Below are 18,660 nucleotides of genomic sequence, written 5' to 3'. Positions count from 1 at the left end.
GTCTCTATCTTCAATATATGTTCTACCCACGAGTAGCGAGATGAGTGTGGGTATTGGTGATTGCCGATCCGACTGAGCATCTGCTTGTACATCCCTGATAGCTGTACCTCTGACTGAAAATTGCATCGTGCGGTGTCTGATTATTTGTTGTTGACATCGTCCTGATAGCCTCGCGCAATCCCTGACCTCCCTTGCTCCAGAATACTGGGCGCGTCTTGACCAAGTCTAGCTTCCAACCCACGGAAAGACCGTGATTGTAGAAATTGTCCTATGCATACTGCCTCAGGACACCACCCTCAGCTCGTTTCGTAAATGCTCACCTGCTGCGCTGTCCGACAATGTTGCCACAGTGTTGTCGTGATTTCGTAGAACCATCGCTGATGAAGCGACGGAGGTCTCGTGCGAAGAAGCCGGTGCTGAGTCACAAACTGTGTCAGCATTGCTTCTGTACTAATTCGCTTCCTACGCACCTCCATATCGTTTAGCATGTCGGTATTTACCTGTAACAAGAGAGAATACGGGTTGGTCCAAGTCTTCGTCTGATCCTTCGGGTGGATCTATTAGGATTGCATGAGAATTCAGCTTTCCTCAAGCTAGATTAGGTTTAGCACTAGCCTGGTGACATATGACTCTGCTGTGTGAGTAGTTTATCGAAGTCGAGCACATATTGACCAGTCCAACTCTGCTCCGTTCTCAGCGCGATCTCTAATTCGTAAGGTGTGATGATGGGGCGCAAAAAGTCCTGTTTAGTCATCGAGAGTATTCAGTGATAGACATGTTAATTTCGAACGATGCGCACCTTTGCATCGATGAGGCTGTTCTCGGGACACGCGACAAGAACGAAGCAATCGATTTCGAGGAAGTTAGCCAGTTTCGCGGGGTTGAGTTTGCCCACACTGATCGTGTAGCTCTTTTTGTGTGCGCGGGAGAGTATAGTGCGGAGATGTGAGATCAGAGGCAAGTATGATGCTGCGCAAAATATTTCACATGAGACATGTACACAGGGGAAGGGCGACATACACACCAACTCCAAGCGTTCCCACGAGAATGCCAAACACATCGGCATCCCTGGCCTTTTGTACGACTGCGTATCTCCGCATTAACAACTTGTTTGTGCGCCCAGACTCGATCCTCGCGGTCCTGGTTTTGGGGTCATATGAATGTACCTTGTCCGGCGGTCAGGAGCAGAACCGGCAGCACGTACAACTCAAAAGTGAAAAACCTACTTCTGATTGGGCATGTGTCATAATGAGGTTCGTCAGACTCAGGCTCTCCCCGCCAACAAATAAAATTGTGTAGTCATCGACGGGCGTGTCGTCAGATGCACCGCCTGTTGAGGCGCATGAAGCAGTTTGCGCTTGCTCGATGCCGTCTCGTGCTGGAGTTGATGCCAGAGGTATCTGGGTGTATAAGACTTTTATTGACGACGACAACGCGGCTTCGAGTTTCTCGAGAAGTTCGTCTGTCATGAGAGAGTACTTATGAGCTGATTATCAGGCAATGCCACTGAGAACATACTGGCTCTATGGGCATACGATACGTCGTGTCGTAGCATGATTGCGCCACCATCTTCGCGGAAGGAGGGTGACGCCCTCAGTGAACTAATCAAGCTATCCATGCAATCGGCAATATCGATATCCTTTTTCCCGAAGACATAAATTACTGGAAGTCGTGAAGTCCTGTATCGAGCGGATAGATGAGTGTTAGTGTAGACTAGGTTTGTACTGATACTCACTGACTCATGCATGCGTGCCCGTAATGTACTATGGCATCGGCATCGACATGTTGAGCGGCAACCTCGTCAACACAGCAGCTACGTGAAGGGGTGCGTATGACGGAGTGTACAATGACATAAGTACATGGTCCACTCGCTGAACAATTGATTGACAACCTGCCTGCCATAGGATGTGTCTGCTAAGACGTATAATTCTTTTCCTTCACCCAGACGATGTTTGAGTGTGCGATATATGGGCACCGAGTCGTGGAGAAGCTCGTCTGGAAATTGCAGAGCTATCTGTTGCCACGGATGTTTTAAGAATTCATTATGAAGCGATCCTTCGGCGGGCTAACTCACTCGCTTGTAGTCTCCTTCGATGATTTCTTTCGTTGTGCGCTCAATGTCGTAATGTTCTTCAAACTCCTCTGGAGATAGTTTATCTGCCAGGTTCTCCTTTTCTATCTCAATTTTCCGAGTGATCACATCCTCGCCCGCGGCAGAAAAGGCTGTATTTTCGGCCATGGCGAATGAACGATGAAGTGCAACTGCAAACTTCGAGCAAATCAAGATCGCACGATTGAATCTCCCCAGGGGCGTCACATATCTCACGCTCTTCACACGCAAACAGACGCAAATGTCCCTTGTATGGCAGTCCGTGACTGTCACAGACCGCATCTCTTTCGAGCGCGGCACGCTCGACGCCGACCGCACCCGTCATGTCTTCCTCCACGTCGCCGTCGGCGCAGGGCGTTGTTGACCGCGTCCAAGCCTTTGTTTCCGATAACAGGCGTGCGGTCGTCATTGGGACCGCTGCCGCGCTCGTGGCCATCGGCGGCGTCGCATACTATGCATCCACGTCTCGCGGTCCGGGCGGGGGCGATGCTGAGAAAGGTGAGCGCAAGAAGGACAAGAAGAAGCACCGTAAGCGCAAGACGGGGAAGGACAAGGATGGGCCCATTCTCGAGGAGCGTACTCCCAAGTCGGCGGAGGTGTCTGAGGAAGGTGAGTTACCATGAGCTAGCTCCCACACCTACTCTCTTATAGCGGCACACCAGAGGATGTCAAGCTGTCACCGGAAGACATTGCCAGTATGTCGACTGAGGAGCGGACAAAGGTTGCAGCTTCCTTGAAGGCCAAAGGAAACAGCACGTACCAGCAGCGCAAGTTCAGCGCTGCTATCGACTTCTACACTCGTGCTATCGAGGTCACGCCCAAACCTGAGCCTGTATTCTTCAGCAACCGCGCGGCATGTAAGTCCTTCTAGGACAAGCGTTTTGCGTTGCTTGATGCATCTCGTGACAGGTTATGTCAATCTGTCGCCACCTAACTTCGAAAAGGTGGTAGAGGACTGTGACGCTGCTTTGAAGCTTGATTCCGGCTATGTGAAAGCACTGAATCGACGAGCAACCGCTCTCGAGGCCCTCGAACGAAACGAGGATGCGTTGCGCGGTATGTGGTATGGTTTACGTTCAAGCTCTACCAGCTCACGATCATTAGATTATACCGCGGCAACGATCCTCGACAAGTTCCAAAACGAGTCAGCAGCGCAGTCAGTTGAGCGCGTACTGAAGAAACTCGCCACACAAAAGGCGCAGGACATCCTGTCGGTAAGTGTCATCATACTGGTTGCTGTGTTATGAGCTGCCCAAACGTCGCGTGGAAGTGAGTTCACGCCCAGCTGGCACATGTGTTTAAATTGGGCAGCTGGTGGTTTTTCTTAGTGCATCAAGAGAAACGAAACATCAGTTTTGATAAGAGCCCAGGCGTCTCGACGTTCCTAGGTAGCATTTTAGGTTGGACGATGGCGAGGTCGAACCTTGCCCTCTAGGTTTGGGTGTCACGTCGACGCTCTTGGTCGTGATCATCTTGCGGCAATATCATGTTGTGTCTCCAGGATATCTCGTGCTGATATACTCTTCAGACGCGTGAGCGCCATCTACCCTCTCACACATTCGTGTCAGCATACTTCGGTGCTTTCCGACCTCGTGAGTGCTTACCTCTTGCACACGTTGAGATATCTGATGTAGTACTGCAGGCCCCCTGCCGACATTACCGGAAAATCCGTCACAAGGCGACCAAACTCTGATTTTGTGCCTCGAGGCTCTGGCAGCGGGCGATTATGTCCACTCCCTCTCGCTTGTAAACGAGGCGATAGAGCAGGGCATCTCCTGGGATGCTGGCAAGGCCGAGGCGTTGAACCTTCGGGGTACCTTCAAGTATGTGTGATGTCCGTTGTAGAGAGCATAGTTGCTCATCGAGTCGCCCCGTAGGTTCCTCATGACAGATGTTATCGGGGCGAAGGAGGACTTCCTTGCCTCGGTCGAGCTGCAACCGTCGCTCACGCAGACTTGGGTCAAGATTGCGAGCGTGTACATGGAGCAAGGCGATCCAAAGAAGACGTTCGAGTGCTTCGAGGAGGCCATCAAGCATAATCCCGATGACCCTGACATCTACTACCACCGGGGCCAAGGTATATACCGTAGTAAGCGCGAGTTCGTTGTTGGCTAATGGTTAGCGCAGTTTTCTTTATCATGAACGAGTTCAAGGAAGCCGCGGACAATTACACCAAATCGACTCAGCTCGACGATGAGTTCGTGTTCAGTCACATACAACTGGCGGTTGCACAGTACAAGGCGGGCAACACGGCGAACAGCATGGCGACGTTCCGGCGGACACTGAAGGCTTTCCCCCAGCGGAGTGAGCCGCACAACTACTACGGGGAGCTGCTCCTTGACCAGCAGCGGTTCGGGGATGCGGTCGACAAGTTTGAGCGCGCGATCGAGATAGAGCAGGAGCGGTCGAAGTGAGTCATACAGTTACCCGTCTAGCACACACCTTCACGAATGGATAGACCCCCACCCATCAACGCATTACCTCACGTTAACAAGGGTCTTGCGCTCTTTCAATGGAAGCAAGACATCGCCGCTGCGGAGGAATGCTGCCAGGAGGCGCTGAAGCTTGACCCCGAGTGCGAAGCGGCTGTGGCAACGCTAGCACAGTTGAGTTTGCAACAGGGCAAGATTGACATCGCGATGGAAATGTTCAAGCGGCAGGCGGACCTCGCACGCAGCGAGCCGGAGTTGATGAATGCCTTGACTTACCAATTCGTGAGTACATCAGGCCCACAATGTACGATGCTGTGCTGACTATTGTGGGTAGGCGACGACGGCACAGGTTGAGTTCATGAAGACCTACCCCCAGATGGCCAACCAATTGAACTCGATCGCGAGGACGATGATGTGAGGTAGTTCGTAGATCATTGACTTTACGGAGAATGAGACTATGCGTAACAGCTGCATGCATGTGCTCCCCACTATTTACTTGCCTCATCTTACTTTACGACGTTCAATAAATGCACCCATCGCTCATTTATTTGGTCGAAATCATCAATTTGCGTGACAGTACTGGTAATCAGTCTTCGTCAACACTGATCTTTGATCTAGCCGACTTGGAATGTTCGTGCACTTGACATCCGTTTTGCCGGAATTTCGACCACGACATCATGATCCATCTCTAGACCTAATAGCTGCTTTCTTGACATATACCACCAGGACCTCGCTGTCTGTTTCCTGAATTCTCGCAAATGACTGACTTCAAGTTCCCGTCTCCGACGAGCCTCAATGCCGCCGAGCCCGCATCCCTGAAGGCTCGGCGGCAAGTCGCTTTCTACCCAAACATGAAGTCCTCGAACAAGCCCCAGAAGCCCTTTAGCCGCAGCGCCGCTAAACGGGAGAGTGTAATGGCCCTGGGGAGCATAGAACATCTACAACATTACTTTACTAAGTCGGGAATCGCGGCGGAAAGCAAGTGAGTAGCTACTTTTTGGTGAGCCCGACCACATGCTGACACCCGAGAAGCCCTCTCAACAAGCCGAATAGCGGTATGGTTCCCGCAATCGGTGGTCCCTCGATGCTGAATATCAAACCGTACTCGGGAAGGGACCGCGACTTGCTGTTGCCGCCATCTCCGATTGTGCCGCAGATTGTCCAGCCGTCGTTTCCGCCGTACGTCAAGACGTACGAAACGGACCCGGAGAACCTTCGTCCAGGGGTGATTGAAGACCTGGATACAGTCGCGATTGGATGGGAGCTGGACGGTGGGTATCAGACGGAATTGCAGGATACGAGCCTCCTCGGCACGGGTACGCGATCAAAGGACCACTTGGACGTGCTCGATCTACTGAAGAGAACAACGCGTGCGGTGCGATCCGTACGGAACTATCTCGTCTCACTGCCCGACGACTCGACTACACCCATGCTGCAAACGTACTTCCGCCCACAAAGCCTGCCGAGTGCGCCGCTACCAAAGCGACGCGTATCGCAACCGGACTCATCCTCGGAGCCTCTGACGCGCGTGCGAAGGGGCGCGCTAGAGGTGCTGACGGTGCTGCGCGAGCTGGAGGAGCGCGCGCGGCTGCCGCTGGAACACGACGCGTACGATGCGCAGAGCGAGCACGACTCGACCCCAGATAACAGTGCCCATTCACGCGCGGCATCCCCATCATCGCATCTGGAGGATCCGGATGCAGGTGCGGACTTTGTGGTCGATGCGGAGAATTCGGTTTCGATCTCGTTCATCGAGGTAAGCGGGCGGCAGAAGGCCATTCGAGTATGGGAGGACGAGGCTCCAGATTCGGGGAACTTAAGCGAGGAAGAACGGGAGAAGCGCGAGCGGTGGGACGAGCGGCTGGTCGTCGGCGGTGGATGGCTGTACCGGCAGGACATGCAGCTGACGGACCTTGAGCCCGAGCGCGAGGTGGTCGGACGGTATTTGGATGCTGTTGACGACGTGCTGTTTGGCGGGGTGCAGAACGGGAAACGCGGGTGGCAGAGAGAACGGGAACGCGTCCTGCAGAAGGAACGGGCGGAGCGGGCGAGGGGACGCAGGGTCAGTGCGGGGGACGCGCCGAGGGAGGGAGGATCGAAGAGATCAGGCCGTAGGGTGGTCTCGACGGGGATGCTTGAAGCCATGCGAGATATGGTGGTCACGGAAGAACCGGAGGAAATGGAAACTGTGGCGGAGGAGGACAGCGTCGACGACGAAGACCTGCCGAGCTGGGCGAAACGGTCGACATTTGAGGATGATCCACTAGGTTGTTCTACAGTAATACTGAATTTTTCCGGCCTCTCACTAACATGAATACCACACAGGCCGTCTGCATGCGATACTCGTAGCATTCCTTCCGGTCAATCTCCTTCCCCAACTCCCCCCGGCGCCACCAAAACGGGCGGCCATTCTGCAGGCCCTCTCCTCGGGTCAATTACTGTGTACTGCTTACAATGTCGGAGTCCGACGTTCACGGAAACAGTGGGGCTTCGTGAGCAAAGACGCCATCCACGATATCGCGGCGCTTGAAGCTCAGTCGCTCGAAGACAGTGCGCATTCGGACAAGGGGAAGCGAGGATGGACGTTCCGGAGAACGGACAACTTGCGCCTTTGGGCTGCGTGAGTGCTTGATCCCCGAGGCCTTCTGTGGCGGCATTCCTGATCACTCTGTTCGCTCCAGAGCGTTGAAGCTGCGTTATCTTTTACTGATCACGTCCCCAGTCAAAGCCGGTTCTTCGAAGGGTAACCTTACACCATCGCCGGGAACGACACCTATAGCCTCGCCATCAGTTTCAATGTCTTCGCTGCAGTTCCCGAGCCATGTGAATGAGGAGCTGATCATCTTCGACGCGCCTCTTGTCGCGCGGCAAGACGGTGGCTGGGAGAATATGCTCGAGAAGGCGGTGTTGAAGTGGGCAGACGCCGTGGTAGACGAGATGCGCGGTGAAAGATAGTGTCTTGACCGAGATTCGTCCTCGAGATCAAGGCGTAATGTCCGTAGTATGTTCGGCTAAATCTGTATACCACCGCATCAACCCCAGCCAACTGTAGTACTTCACTTCACATGCATCGATACCCGCGAACAGCACTCGCGCTTCGGTGCGACGAGTATAATTCCTGTGACGCCGGTGGCTTGTCATCACGATAGCAATTGTGCAAATCCCCATCCAGGTTGCTGAGGCCGTCTCGCTCCAGGCGTCTTGTGAGGCACTGTCTCGCTATCAGTCGCGCAAACATGATATGTATGGAAGGTGGACGATCCACCATTCACGTAAAGGAAGCGATGCGATTTTACAGAGAAGCCAGTCCGGGCGGGGTCCTTCAGCAGACTTGTCGGGGCCTGATGCAGATGAAAAATATTGGGGACGCGTTGAATAAACTTACAGAGATACCCCTGGAAACGAAACGTATGGAAGTAGGATTGTTTCTTGTCAAACCAAGCAGGACACCAAATTACTCAATCAGTAATATTGGTGATGTTTATGATTTTTAGTGACGTAGAGCCTAGCAGCCTGCAACAATACATTCAAGTTAACCAGCGGTTTGTGGCGCGGGCGTGGCGCTGGGACACAGAAGTTGGCGACAAACGCGGTTATTGACCGCACTCTCCTGGCTGTGATTGTAGACCGGTCGTTTCAGCCGCAAGTGACATGCCGATCCTGACATTCCCCAACTTGAACAGCATTCTTCGCTACCCTACTTTGTTTGATCATCGAGAAACCGGAGGAGTCCAGGCTCGGCATTCTTCTCTGTTCATATCCATCGATGCGTCATAGAAGCCAGAAGAGGATGTCGAACAGACTGTAGGCTGATTATGCTTGCGCCACTGCTCCCAACAACATAATAAGCTCATGAGCGGCCTCGGGGATATGAATAGCGTAAAAGCAAGCTCATTTATGCACACGACAGTGGGCCTCTTCTGGGCGTAATCATGCTTCAGAAGCCCGGGTCCTGAGCTTCAAGTAAGCGTACCTTATCATGGATATGATGAAATGTATGGCAAGGTGCCCTGTAGGATCCAATCCCATACCGTTGTTCCATGCGCAGCGCCCGCATCGGTGAGATTAGCGCCCATAATGAATCTGCACGTTTTTCCCACATGCAGCTGCATGCTACCCGCCTTCCTGGGTGAGTGGATGAGACCTGCCAAATTCGCTCCCGCAAAGCTGGCAATCATGCTCGACAGGAGCCGATAGCTTCACGCTAGATCTGGATAGGTATACGTGATTGTACCAGGCGATTGCCCGCTACTCGTCGGCTGGTTTCTCAGGCCGTGGACAGTATATATCTACCCCTAGGAGGTGAGCACCCCAATACCCCATACCCCCTTTGACTTGCAGCCGTCTTATGCAACATGTTTGCGCGACAATTCCTGTCTGCACAGGCTTTAGAAGAACAGCGGCAGTCTGGAGCCGTGCTGCTGTTGTGTCCGTCGTTGCCCGCTTCTGACAGCCCGCCTTCTTACTCCTCCTTGATATCGCTCTCGACGCAAGCGAGAAGCTACACGCGACCTAGCTGCTTTCCTGGATTCACCCCTATCCCGACTGCCTCACGGCGTACACATATTCCCCGGCCTTCGGGGCTTGATTCAGGCGCATCGGATTCCGACACACCACTGCCTCCTAGTCCACGGAGGAGATCTTGGCCGCACGCGCGACTACGCACGCGTATTGCGGACCAGAGCGCACAAGCAAGAAGTCGGTGTGCGTCTAGTGATATTGGCTGGGAGGCCTTGCCCGACATGAGTGCGCCGGATAGCAGCCCGCCTCCCTATTCTCCGACGCCACCCATCCCAATCGGGATATCAACAGTCCCCAGGGCAAGCTCCTCTCCCCATCTACGATCCTCCCCATCTTCTCCCCCCTTCGCTTTCTCAAGCATCCCGTCCACCTCTTCGCTCCCTTCACATCCGCGTCATGGCAGCACACCACCAGCGTACTCACACATGTCGCCCTTGTGCGCACGAGGGGAAGATACCGACGACACGACACCCTGCGAGGACGACCTACTGTACACTATGTCATCTAGTAGTGCCGCGGGTACTCTGCGTTCGCGGGTACTCAAGCGGAAGCATCTGCATGCTGAGACGGCCACGAGGCCTATCTCGACCGTTCCTGGAGTACTCGGGGCTGGTGAAACTGAAACAGAGGGGGAAGAAGCGGTGAGCTACATCTTACCATGTCGTCGCTTTCGCGTAGCTTGTTTGCCTCGTTTGATCTGCATTTCGTTGGGCAACCCTCGGGCAGGATCATTACACGCGTGTCACGTGAATTGCACGTGTGCGCGTTACCGCTACACGTGCAAGCGCGTTCACGCGTCACGAGCACTTTTGAATGTCCTTATCATTCGTCCCATGCTAAAGGAATGAAGAGTCTGACGTAAATTCTATTTTTAATAGCCTCGAGATCTCCCTACAGCTCGCATTACACATTCTGCTCTGACAACATTCGCATCCTCTGATCTTCCGACATGGTTCATTCCCCTCATCTTCTTCCTCGCACGCTTTCTCTCCATTGTACCTGCTATCTTTGGTACGCTCTGGAACTTGTATCATGTTATCTGCCCCCCCGGTGGATCAGGGCCTGACGCGCTGTCTTGGCGCGTCGATTACTTCATTAGTGTTCTCTGGGTAAGTCTAGGCCAACCCCTGACGCTCATCCCGCGATAGGAATGCATTCTAATCAAAGTTTGTTATTTTACAGTCAATCCTTACTGGCTGGCAGTGTCTACAGCTCACGACAGGCCTACTCAAGAGATGGCGAGTGTACTATTCCCCGCTCCCGACGCTCATACGTCTCTTTGCACTCCAAAGTACGGAATTATTTCTGTTTGGTTTGTACGAGCAGTATCCTGATGCACAATAGCCATATGCTGGCCCGCGACCCACTTTACGCTCGCACTCCTCAACCATGAGAAGCGCCCGGCGTTGTGTTGGGCAGTCATCGGTTCCACGACGTGCTACAGCCGGAGCATCCAACTCTGGGTGACATCGAACATTGGTCCGGCGCCAGCACCAGCGCCCAGACGCGTTACGCGCGGAAGGTCTTCCCTGCTCCAGTCCGTGCTCGCCAGTGCAGGCGGCATGCGAGAGGAGTGGATGAAGCTCCGGCGGCGGCGTTGGGATTGGGGCGAAGTGGGGAGGAAATGCGTCCTTCCCGCCGGTATTGTGTATTTCGTCATGGCGTGGACAGAGATGCTCAGAAAGGAGTGGGAGCGGGCGGCTCGCTAGCGCCGTTGTGGAGCGGGCTTAATTGCATGTTCGTTTAGGTATCGGCCCCATGGCTCGCGCTCGCTTTGCAATATGCTTTCGACGTTGGGCTGTCAATTAGAACATGTACCATAAGGACATCTAGTAATCCGGAGTTATGTATGACTGCAAGCAGGAATGAATGTGGAGTCTCAAGCGTGGATCGCCGGTATACTTAATGAAAGCCTCTTTGACAGTAGCTATGTAGAAGTGCCATTGATATTAGCGCAGCTTACACATCTACACTCTCGATCACTTCGCGATTGACAACGATGTACCCAAGTACCGGCTTTGCGCAATTAGCGTTGATCTCGATGCTGCAGATACTCAGCGCGCAGCCGATGGTATGATCAGTTTAGGGGGCTTACCTGCGTGGGAGACGTTGCGTATGGTCTATAGGTATCATGTCGAGGATGTTGCCACTGAGGAGCTTATCAGCAGCATGCTGCCCGCTGTCCCGCAAGTGATGGCGAACGTTCAATCTGCGACGCATGATAAGCAAGACACTTCGAAAGAGCTAGGACATGTACGCACAAAGCCAGCAACGAATTGAGATAGACTGAAAGTTTATGATTAAAACACGATGGATACTAGTGTGGCAAGGGAATAAGCTCACGTTTGCTCCCGGGGAAGTGAAATATTGTCCAAACTAGCTTGAATGGGGTTGCGTGTATGTAGCTTACAAACTATACCATGTGTGTCATTTTGTCATAAGACAAGGTATCGATTACTCACTGTTGCAAATTGCAGAAGTTGCACAGCCCTTGAGTAAAGAACTCAGCATAATCCAGATAGAATGCATATATCCGCAATTCCGCTCACGTGGTTACGATACCTCGATGGATAGAATACAAGATGAGTCGTGATATCTGATAGTCGGTCCTGGGAGATGGTTAGTTGTACCGTTATCCCAGTAATTGGCCAGTCATCATACTTTCTGAAACCTGTCTTCTTGCCGTTCAAAATCATGCATAGCAGTACTGAGATGTAGATATCTGCAAGGACCGCTGTCAAAGTTTGCAGGCATCCAGTAGCCTGGTGAGAAGATCGTGTCAGATGCCTAGCGTTCCCTCGTTCACAACGTACTGTAGCGTCTTGAAGTCCGGCCGCGATGTTTCTGTTGACCTTCCTGTAGCGGAGATATGTTAAAGGGCGAACATGGCGATTAGCGTGCGCTTCATTTAGACTCACAATTTGTATACGGTGACTGAAGATAGTGGGTTCGATGAACCGAATGGCTTATAAGCAAAACCTGAAAGTTGTGTGAACGCACCAATACCACATACTACGCATTTGAAAAAAGTCAGCATGCGACAACTCGACCATGAATTTGATGGCAGCATACCGAAGGAAAGGAAGGATAATAATGTCTTCGTCCGCGATATTAGTTTACCCCTATATATTAATCTAGCAGGACATACCATAGTGATGGTTAAAGGAAGCTGCCATCGTTGGTATGCGAGGACTAAAACAGGCCTTTTAGACGATACAAGCATTGATACAGATGAAGCCGAGCACACATACACCTCCAAATTGAATAGATGAAATAGCTGTTATGCGTTTGGTCAGCATGTACAGCGCTCCGCCATGGATGTGAGGAGCTCCTAATAAACATGTATAATTGCTTCTTACATTTGTACAATCACAATAATGAGAGCCTGAATGATTTTGTCAGACTTTGCGAAGAATTATGCAGGATTACACAGACTGAGACGAAGAATTCCACCTAGAGCGAAGTCAATGTCTTTGCAATGGCATACAGCCTTGTCTTACCACAAACGCGCTATACCTGCATCAGCATAATACACGCGAACACATAGGCGGCGACATACACAGGAAAGCTGAGGGCGAGATACGGAGAGCCACGGCTCTGTATTTGGAAATGCCACAGGCACTAAGCGAAAATGAGCACGACGACGTAGCAGGGAATATCTCAGCACATTACCATAGCATCCAAAACTGTTCCAACAGTATCGAGTAACCTGGTATGGGGTTGATATACCGCGTTATGCACGCAAGACACTACAACATACCAGAGGAAGGCGATCTGGGTCGTGCGTGAGCTAATGGAGGGACATTACAAGCAGGATGAAGCGACCTACCAACAACCGTAGATTGAAGACGTCATCGGAGTAGTGGCGATAGTAATGAAGTGTCTGAGCACACGATAGTCCATATAGCCTGTATCTTGGGATCAGCTTTGCAGCCCACGAGCTGACTGGATTCACGCACATCACGCCGGCCGTGATTCCGATGAACCCACATCCCAGTGTGCTATCCAGATGGAGATCGAATACGGACATGGAGTACAAGGGCAAAGCTAGCAGATAAAGATAGTGAGTGTATGGACACTGGCGGCTATATACTTGCGCGTGGCTGGGTCAGACCGCAAGGGAGGTGCGGTTGCAGCTGAGGCGGCCGTTGGCAGCAGCGTTTGTATGGCCGAACACGCGTTCACACGACGACAAGACCCTGTCCGACAATGCAGGGATTCTATGTAACACATTCTGATGTATGAGTTCTTCGGTGAGAGGGCGGTTCATAACTTGCCCGAAGTCGCAGTTGCGGTCACGGCGTCTGGACGCCTCCAATGAAGCGAACACAAAGCCGCATCCTATTTGATCGAACCACGTCCATATCGCAGCACAGGACGAATGTCAAAAAACTTCGCATAGAACAGATGCCGAAGCCTTGTCTTTAAATGATTGCGGTGCACGGCCCTGATGATGTCACATTTACTTTCCAGCCAAAGCGGAGATCCGCCTGCATCGACTCGAAGTCGATGTCTCAAAGCCGGACTGGACAAAACAACATCTGAGCGAGTAGACAACAGACCTTAGCTAGAATGAGAAGTTACCGGGGATGATTGGAGAATTGCTATGACAACCTTAACCTTAACGACTGTCATGCAGTGCGAACGTCACAGCTGAAAGTTCTGGTCACGACAGATAGATGCACAATCATACCCTTCTCCGCAGATAGTGCGGTTGAGGCGCCTGGTCAAATGAGCTCGGAATTTGGAAACAATCTGTCACCGTTATATTCAAAGGACATCCATCCGACTACGTGCAATGGCAACTCGCGTCAGGTGTGCGCGATATTATCTAGAACGGTATACAATGAAGACCTACAGAAGGATGCGGTATGTCGTCTCTGCTGTTCCGGGCGAATATTAAGTCACTGTCAGGTGTTGACTCTGCCTGGCATCAAAGGGGACTACAGGCCATTCTGCTCCCCGTTCTTGCTCCTGAGGCGGGCCACATCGACATCTGCTAGCCCTCTGCGCCACGGTGGCCGGCGGGCAAAAAGATGATCAGCACTGTGACACGACCTCGGTTTGGGCCGTCGCTTCGAGATATAAGAAGAGACCGAGCAGCTTCCGCGGTGTAATCGTCTTCATGTACTGAGCTTGAAGCTTAAAGCTTGACGTCCCAGATTGTTTTGTGTTGTTCATAACTTCGCCACCGTACCATCTAGGAATGGTCGTAAAGTGTCAAGCATGGTTTCCGCGGAAAGGTTTAAGGAATTCTGTTATCATTACTCGTGACAGCTTGAGGCTCAGTCTAGTCCTGCGCGCTGAGAAGTCCAAGCAATTCTCGTGTCTTCCGGGACCCCAAGGACTTCGCACTTGTGGGAAGTTCAAAATGGTGAGAGGCAAGGTAGTAAAGAGACGCACTGTCAGTTCGCCGTCACCTGAGTTCCTCATAACCCGGCATTATCGTCAAAGTCAGTTTCTATAACGACTTCACAAGGCGATCTTCCGATACCTATGAGAATGACAAGCGCGGTGAAGACTGAGAAACAGCAGGTGGGTAGGGGCTTGCGAATCGAGAAAGTTGCATGAGCAGACAAGGCCGGGGACATGCAGATTGGCGCTCCGCGAGGTCGCAAACGGGCCGCAAGAACGGGAAGTCCTTTGACAGATAGATTGCAGCCACATTTGAGAAGTGGCGCCACGCTACATTAGCCCATGCACTGAAGACACTGAAGGACAAGCTTCAGCCACGGACCACGGTGGGTGAACAGCGCCTTGGACGGACAAAATTGAGACGTCAAGGACATCTTCCATTCTTTCCAAAGTGTGAAATAGAGCGACACGCATACCCGAGCAGCTCTAGAGCCAGTGCGAAAATAGATTCGTACTCGTTGTTGACTTGAAGGATGCCTACTTTGGGGCCTGACTAGGACCCCTGATAATCCCCCCAGAGGTCCGATCCCGAAAGTGGCCAGTTTCGGGGGTTGATGAGATTAGATTTATCACGATCTAAGCGTGGGAACTTCAGGCACAGTGCATATTTCGACGTATCTTTGGGATAACCATCCACTCACCAAGTTTGGGGGAGATCGGTGACAGAATGGCCTCATAAAACGTCAAATACTGTTAAAAGTGGGTCATTCTTAGGGTCATTTTCGGGGATTTTGGGGATCGGAGCTCTGGGAGGACTATCAGGGGTCCTGCCTGACTGCGCATTGTCATGCGAGCACGTGACACCATATGCGAAGCTTGAACCGAGCGCCGTGGCTTGCGTCTTGACTAAGACACTCAAGGCGACCGTTGCATTAAATCGCTGTCATACTCTGAGAATAACCACTATTGCATGACTATATATTATGATTGTCCTCCCCACTGCATAATTCATAATGTCTGCCTACGGGAAACAGTTCACTTGACACACGTTGAAGTCTTTGGACTAAATAATCTCGGTAATGATTACCTGCACCGATGAAAGGAGCGGATATAACTGTTACGACGGGGTGACACATACACTCGGGTTCGTCAATTTTGTATGGGCGTCGGGGACTTATAGCTGAGGCACGGAACCTTGGCAGATTAAGCAGCAATATTGCGTTGTGCCTTAACGGCCCACCGTACATATTATTCAGGACATTGTGTTGTCCTCCCTCGTGCAAAGGTCACTACCTTGGACTATCGAGACCGCCCGCGCAGAATCTAGGCCTGGTGACTCTGTAGCTTTTTTCCCACATCAGATGAAGGGCACGTTGATTCTTTCTGTATTAGGAAGCATACAATGATGTCCCGAGGGCACTCGGTCTCCGCGTGGTGCGCGATAGCGATCAGAAGATCGGGCCGATTGACCTCGCGCTACTAGTAGGAACAAGTCGATCGTTCAATAAGGACCAACATGGACCTATGCTCGCTATTGGTGCCTTCCAAAAATTATCTGCGTGTGGCCGCATACACCTGCAATTTCTTACATATCCTGTTCACCATCATGTATGTCTACTACTCTGTTTGGACCAGTCGTATCAAGTATCGTAACAGCTGTCATACCTTCGTAACAATATGTCGAGCAAACTATTGATTATAGCCTACACCGTCGCGACGTGCCCATAAACTATTCGTACATTATCCGTTCATTCTCAGCTTTTCTAACATCTTCGCACTGGTACAAGCACACCGGAATTGCAATATCATCAATTATCGATAAACATCCGAAGATGAGAGAAACACACCTTTACAACCCTTTTTGAACTAATCAGGACAAGCATCTCGGTGTACCGTTCGCATGTGCCTTGTGAGAGCGTCTCGACGGCACAGCCTCTCTGAACACTTCGAGCACTGCACCGTCTGGAGGTGAAGATGCGTCGAAGCGATGTGTTTGGCAAGGTTATGGTATTTCACATCCTTAGTGCATCCCGCCCACTGACATCGGACTTTGGAGTTAGGAAGTCCCTCTCCCGCACCGCAGAGATGGATCGCCTCGAGGTGTGTTTTGATGTCCTTGCGCGTGAATGACGGGAGGTCTTTCCCACAGCCGGCCCATTGGCACTTCTCGTGACCTTCTCCGGGGGTCCCGACGTCCACGCTATTGAGAGTGGGACTCGGAGTTGTGGGGTTGAATGGAATCGTGTCGGTGTGGTATGCATTTACGTCGTACGAGTACGAGGGTGTAGCATAGGGGGCGTACTCCGCTTGATGCGCCTGCTGCTGGGCAAAGGCGTGGTCCTCAGAGACGTACATGGGGAAGGGATCAGCATCGCCGAATCCAGCATGGGGCGGGACGTCTTGCATGTCGTCGAGGTCAAGTCCCATTAGATCGTGGACCACAGCGTCGAAGCTCGGAGAATTATCAATGACTGCGGGAGGACTGATGGCGGTGTCATTCATAACAGGATGTCCGGGATTATACCGAGGCGTGTATTCTGTGGTGATAACGATTCGTACGTCGGGGTCAACGAAATGCGTTAGCGATGCGGATATCAGCGCGGGATCTTGCGTTGACTTCAGGATTATCCTCAGCAGCAAGGTGGCGATCTCATTGCGGAACTCAGGAGGAACGACGTTTACAGTGTCCGTATGCCGATCCTGTTCTCTGCCTTGCACAGGGAATTGTATTGAGTGAAGAGCGGAGGGATTGACTGGGCCCTGGTCACCTGCGAGTAAGGTCAATACCAGAGGTCGTGCATCAACGAGGGTTGCGTTCGTACCCTGGAACGCAGACGAGTAGGCGTATGCATACGACCCATCGTATAGGTCGTCGGCGGTAGGTCTGCTGAAAGAGGGCATAGCAACTGATGAGCACGTTACTTTGCATCAGATCGAAAAACCACACACCTGATGTGTTCAAAACGCTCGTCCATGGTCGGCAAAAATCTGAAGCGAGGGCGGGAAGATGGCTAACAACGAGTGCTGAGAGAGCTGTCCGGACAGCCAGGTCTACTTATGCTGCCTGGCCTGTTGAGACAGATCGATAGCAGTATTGTAAGCAGCGCGCTGCGGCACACACTGTACGCTATACCCTATGCCCGCGCACAGGATTGGTACGGAAGAAGCTGAGGGCTCCACGACAGGCACGTTCTATATTACAAACAGACATTTGACATATGATTGTACCCAGCCCATTTCTACCGCAATAAGCCCGTCCTGCGCCGACGAAAAGCCCAGGCAAGGCGCGCGAAGGGAAAGAGCCCTTCAAAGGGCTGTCTGCTAGCAATTCCCAGCAGGAAAGTGATTCCGTATGAGAGACTTGTAGTAATAGACGCGCAGTTGGTGGTCGCACCGTCTCTCGCAGCGTCCGAGCTGCGTGCTTCCTCGGAGTGCAGGCGCAAAACGCCTGTCAACATCAGATGGTGCTAGAGCAGCTGACTGACGGGAAATATCGAATGCGTATGTATTCCCCCGCCTCTCTCTCGTCTTGGAAGTCGACGAGGAACACGGACCACATCTGATAGTATAGCATGGGCGGCCATCGTCACATGTGTCCACACGGATTCGCCGAGTACAGCTTTTGCAGTGCAAAATGACGGACGCTGTACATCTGGGGATAAAAATATTACAGAGACATTGTGCACAATAGCATCGGATTGACATGTACCTATCTCTGGGTTGCCCTACACCTCCGCTGAGTCAACCGGCCAGGTCGAGACGCGTTCTTGAAGTAAGAAGCCGTGGCTACGGTACACAGCGATCGTCCATGTGCTCAATTGGGCAATCGAACGCTGCAGAATTCAGGAGACGTGTGAGAGCGGATGTTCGGATGCATCAGGTGCCGGATGTAGTGGACCCGAGTCATTTGTCGGCGGCAAACAAAACAATCCCTTTGACCGGGACTATTCCCGTGAGCCTATCCGTGTCTTCGCGTCACAAAAGCAGCGTATGGGGAGCCAAGAATCCTAATCCCAGAAGCAAATCCGCCTCGTCCTCTAGTCGCTTCCCCTGGTCGACTGAACCTGCGTTAAGAACAATTGTGCCGCTTGACTTCAAGCCTCCGTGGACCTCTTGGATGATAGTGATAGCTCAGAGACACCATGGGCCATGACCAACTGGATGAGTACACAAGAACCGTGGAGCGGGCGTTCAAAGACGATGTTGAAGGCAATCTGCATTTACTATAGTTGTAAGCTTTCA

General features: G+C 52.1%; 6 protein-coding genes across 6 annotated transcripts; 2 read left to right on the top strand and 4 right to left on the bottom strand.

Annotated features, from left to right (window-relative positions):
- Positions 1-140: 140 nt before the first annotated feature.
- POSPLADRAFT_1142217 (hypothetical protein) lies at positions 141-1,902 on the bottom strand (the record flags this gene model as incomplete). Its single annotated transcript, XM_024485401.1, is given in 9 exon segments — positions 141-268; positions 321-416; positions 471-557; positions 631-742; positions 800-969; positions 1,025-1,166; positions 1,227-1,462; positions 1,480-1,679; positions 1,736-1,902. The coding sequence occupies 9 exon segments, from the start codon at positions 1,900-1,902 to the stop codon at positions 141-143; spliced, it is 1,338 nt and encodes a 445-aa protein (XP_024339580.1).
- A 37-nt stretch (positions 1,903-1,939) lies between these two features.
- POSPLADRAFT_1088663 (hypothetical protein) lies at positions 1,940-2,236 on the bottom strand (the record flags this gene model as incomplete). Its single annotated transcript, XM_024483066.1, has 2 exons — positions 1,940-2,014; positions 2,075-2,236. Coding segments are annotated over 2 exons (237 nt in total), but the record flags the coding sequence as incomplete, so codon positions are not given.
- Positions 2,237-2,435: 199 nt separating this feature from the next.
- On the top strand, positions 2,436-7,586 carry POSPLADRAFT_1065894 (hypothetical protein). The gene is made up of 14 exons (XM_024482012.1): positions 2,436-2,719; positions 2,773-2,967; positions 3,020-3,166; positions 3,215-3,324; positions 3,639-3,702; positions 3,753-3,933; positions 3,988-4,187; positions 4,238-4,520; positions 4,569-4,824; positions 4,973-5,003; positions 5,269-5,524; positions 5,575-6,809; positions 6,868-7,162; positions 7,224-7,586. Exons 2-14 carry the CDS (start codon positions 2,808-2,810, stop codon positions 7,495-7,497), a joined length of 3,492 nt encoding a protein of 1,163 aa, XP_024339578.1. The 5' UTR covers positions 2,436-2,719; positions 2,773-2,807; the 3' UTR covers positions 7,498-7,586.
- A 1,902-nt stretch (positions 7,587-9,488) lies between these two features.
- On the top strand, positions 9,489-10,772 carry POSPLADRAFT_1046186 (hypothetical protein; the record flags this gene model as incomplete). Its single annotated transcript, XM_024478965.1, has 4 exons — positions 9,489-9,704; positions 9,942-10,172; positions 10,276-10,354; positions 10,408-10,772. The coding sequence occupies 4 exons, from the start codon at positions 9,489-9,491 to the stop codon at positions 10,770-10,772; spliced, it is 891 nt and encodes a 296-aa protein (XP_024339577.1).
- Positions 10,773-11,022: 250 nt separating this feature from the next.
- On the bottom strand, positions 11,023-13,093 carry POSPLADRAFT_1033460 (hypothetical protein; the record flags this gene model as incomplete). Its single annotated transcript, XM_024476935.1, has 15 exons — positions 11,023-11,107; positions 11,159-11,272; positions 11,407-11,476; positions 11,526-11,553; positions 11,613-11,825; positions 11,877-11,919; positions 11,982-12,042; positions 12,064-12,075; positions 12,212-12,266; positions 12,564-12,579; positions 12,623-12,660; positions 12,736-12,772; positions 12,824-12,853; positions 12,893-12,946; positions 13,023-13,093. 15 exons carry the CDS (start codon positions 13,091-13,093, stop codon positions 11,023-11,025), a joined length of 927 nt encoding a protein of 308 aa, XP_024339576.1.
- Positions 13,094-16,288: 3,195 nt separating this feature from the next.
- On the bottom strand, positions 16,289-17,393 carry POSPLADRAFT_1140644 (hypothetical protein; the record flags this gene model as incomplete). The annotated part of the gene is made up of 4 exons (XM_024485199.1): positions 16,289-16,380; positions 16,461-17,186; positions 17,241-17,305; positions 17,368-17,393. The coding sequence occupies 4 exons, from the start codon at positions 17,391-17,393 to the stop codon at positions 16,289-16,291; spliced, it is 909 nt and encodes a 302-aa protein (XP_024339575.1).
- Positions 17,394-18,660: the final 1,267 nt, after the last annotated feature.

The sequence above is a fragment of the Postia placenta genome, assembly GCF_002117355.1.
Source record: "Postia placenta MAD-698-R-SB12 unplaced genomic scaffold POSPLAscaffold_6, whole genome shotgun sequence".
Classification (NCBI taxonomy): Eukaryota; Fungi; Basidiomycota; class Agaricomycetes; order Polyporales; family Adustoporiaceae; genus Rhodonia; species Rhodonia placenta.
This window is presented reverse-complemented; position numbering and strand designations above follow the sequence as displayed.

What these genes read in the sequence shown, in the direction of transcription:
- POSPLADRAFT_1065894 (XM_024482012.1), top strand. Translation starts at nt 2,808, where the DNA reads ATGTCGACTGAGGAGCGGACAAAGGTTGCAGCTTCCTTGAAGGCCAAA. An exon ending in AAACGAGGATGCGTTGCGCG is followed by an intron (nt 3,167 to 3,214) that starts GTATGTGGTATG and finishes CACGATCATTAG; the next exon opens with ATTATACCGCGGCAACGATC. An exon ending in TACGGAGAATGAGACTATGC is followed by an intron (nt 5,004 to 5,268) that starts GTAACAGCTGCA and finishes ATATACCACCAG; the next exon opens with GACCTCGCTGTCTGTTTCCT.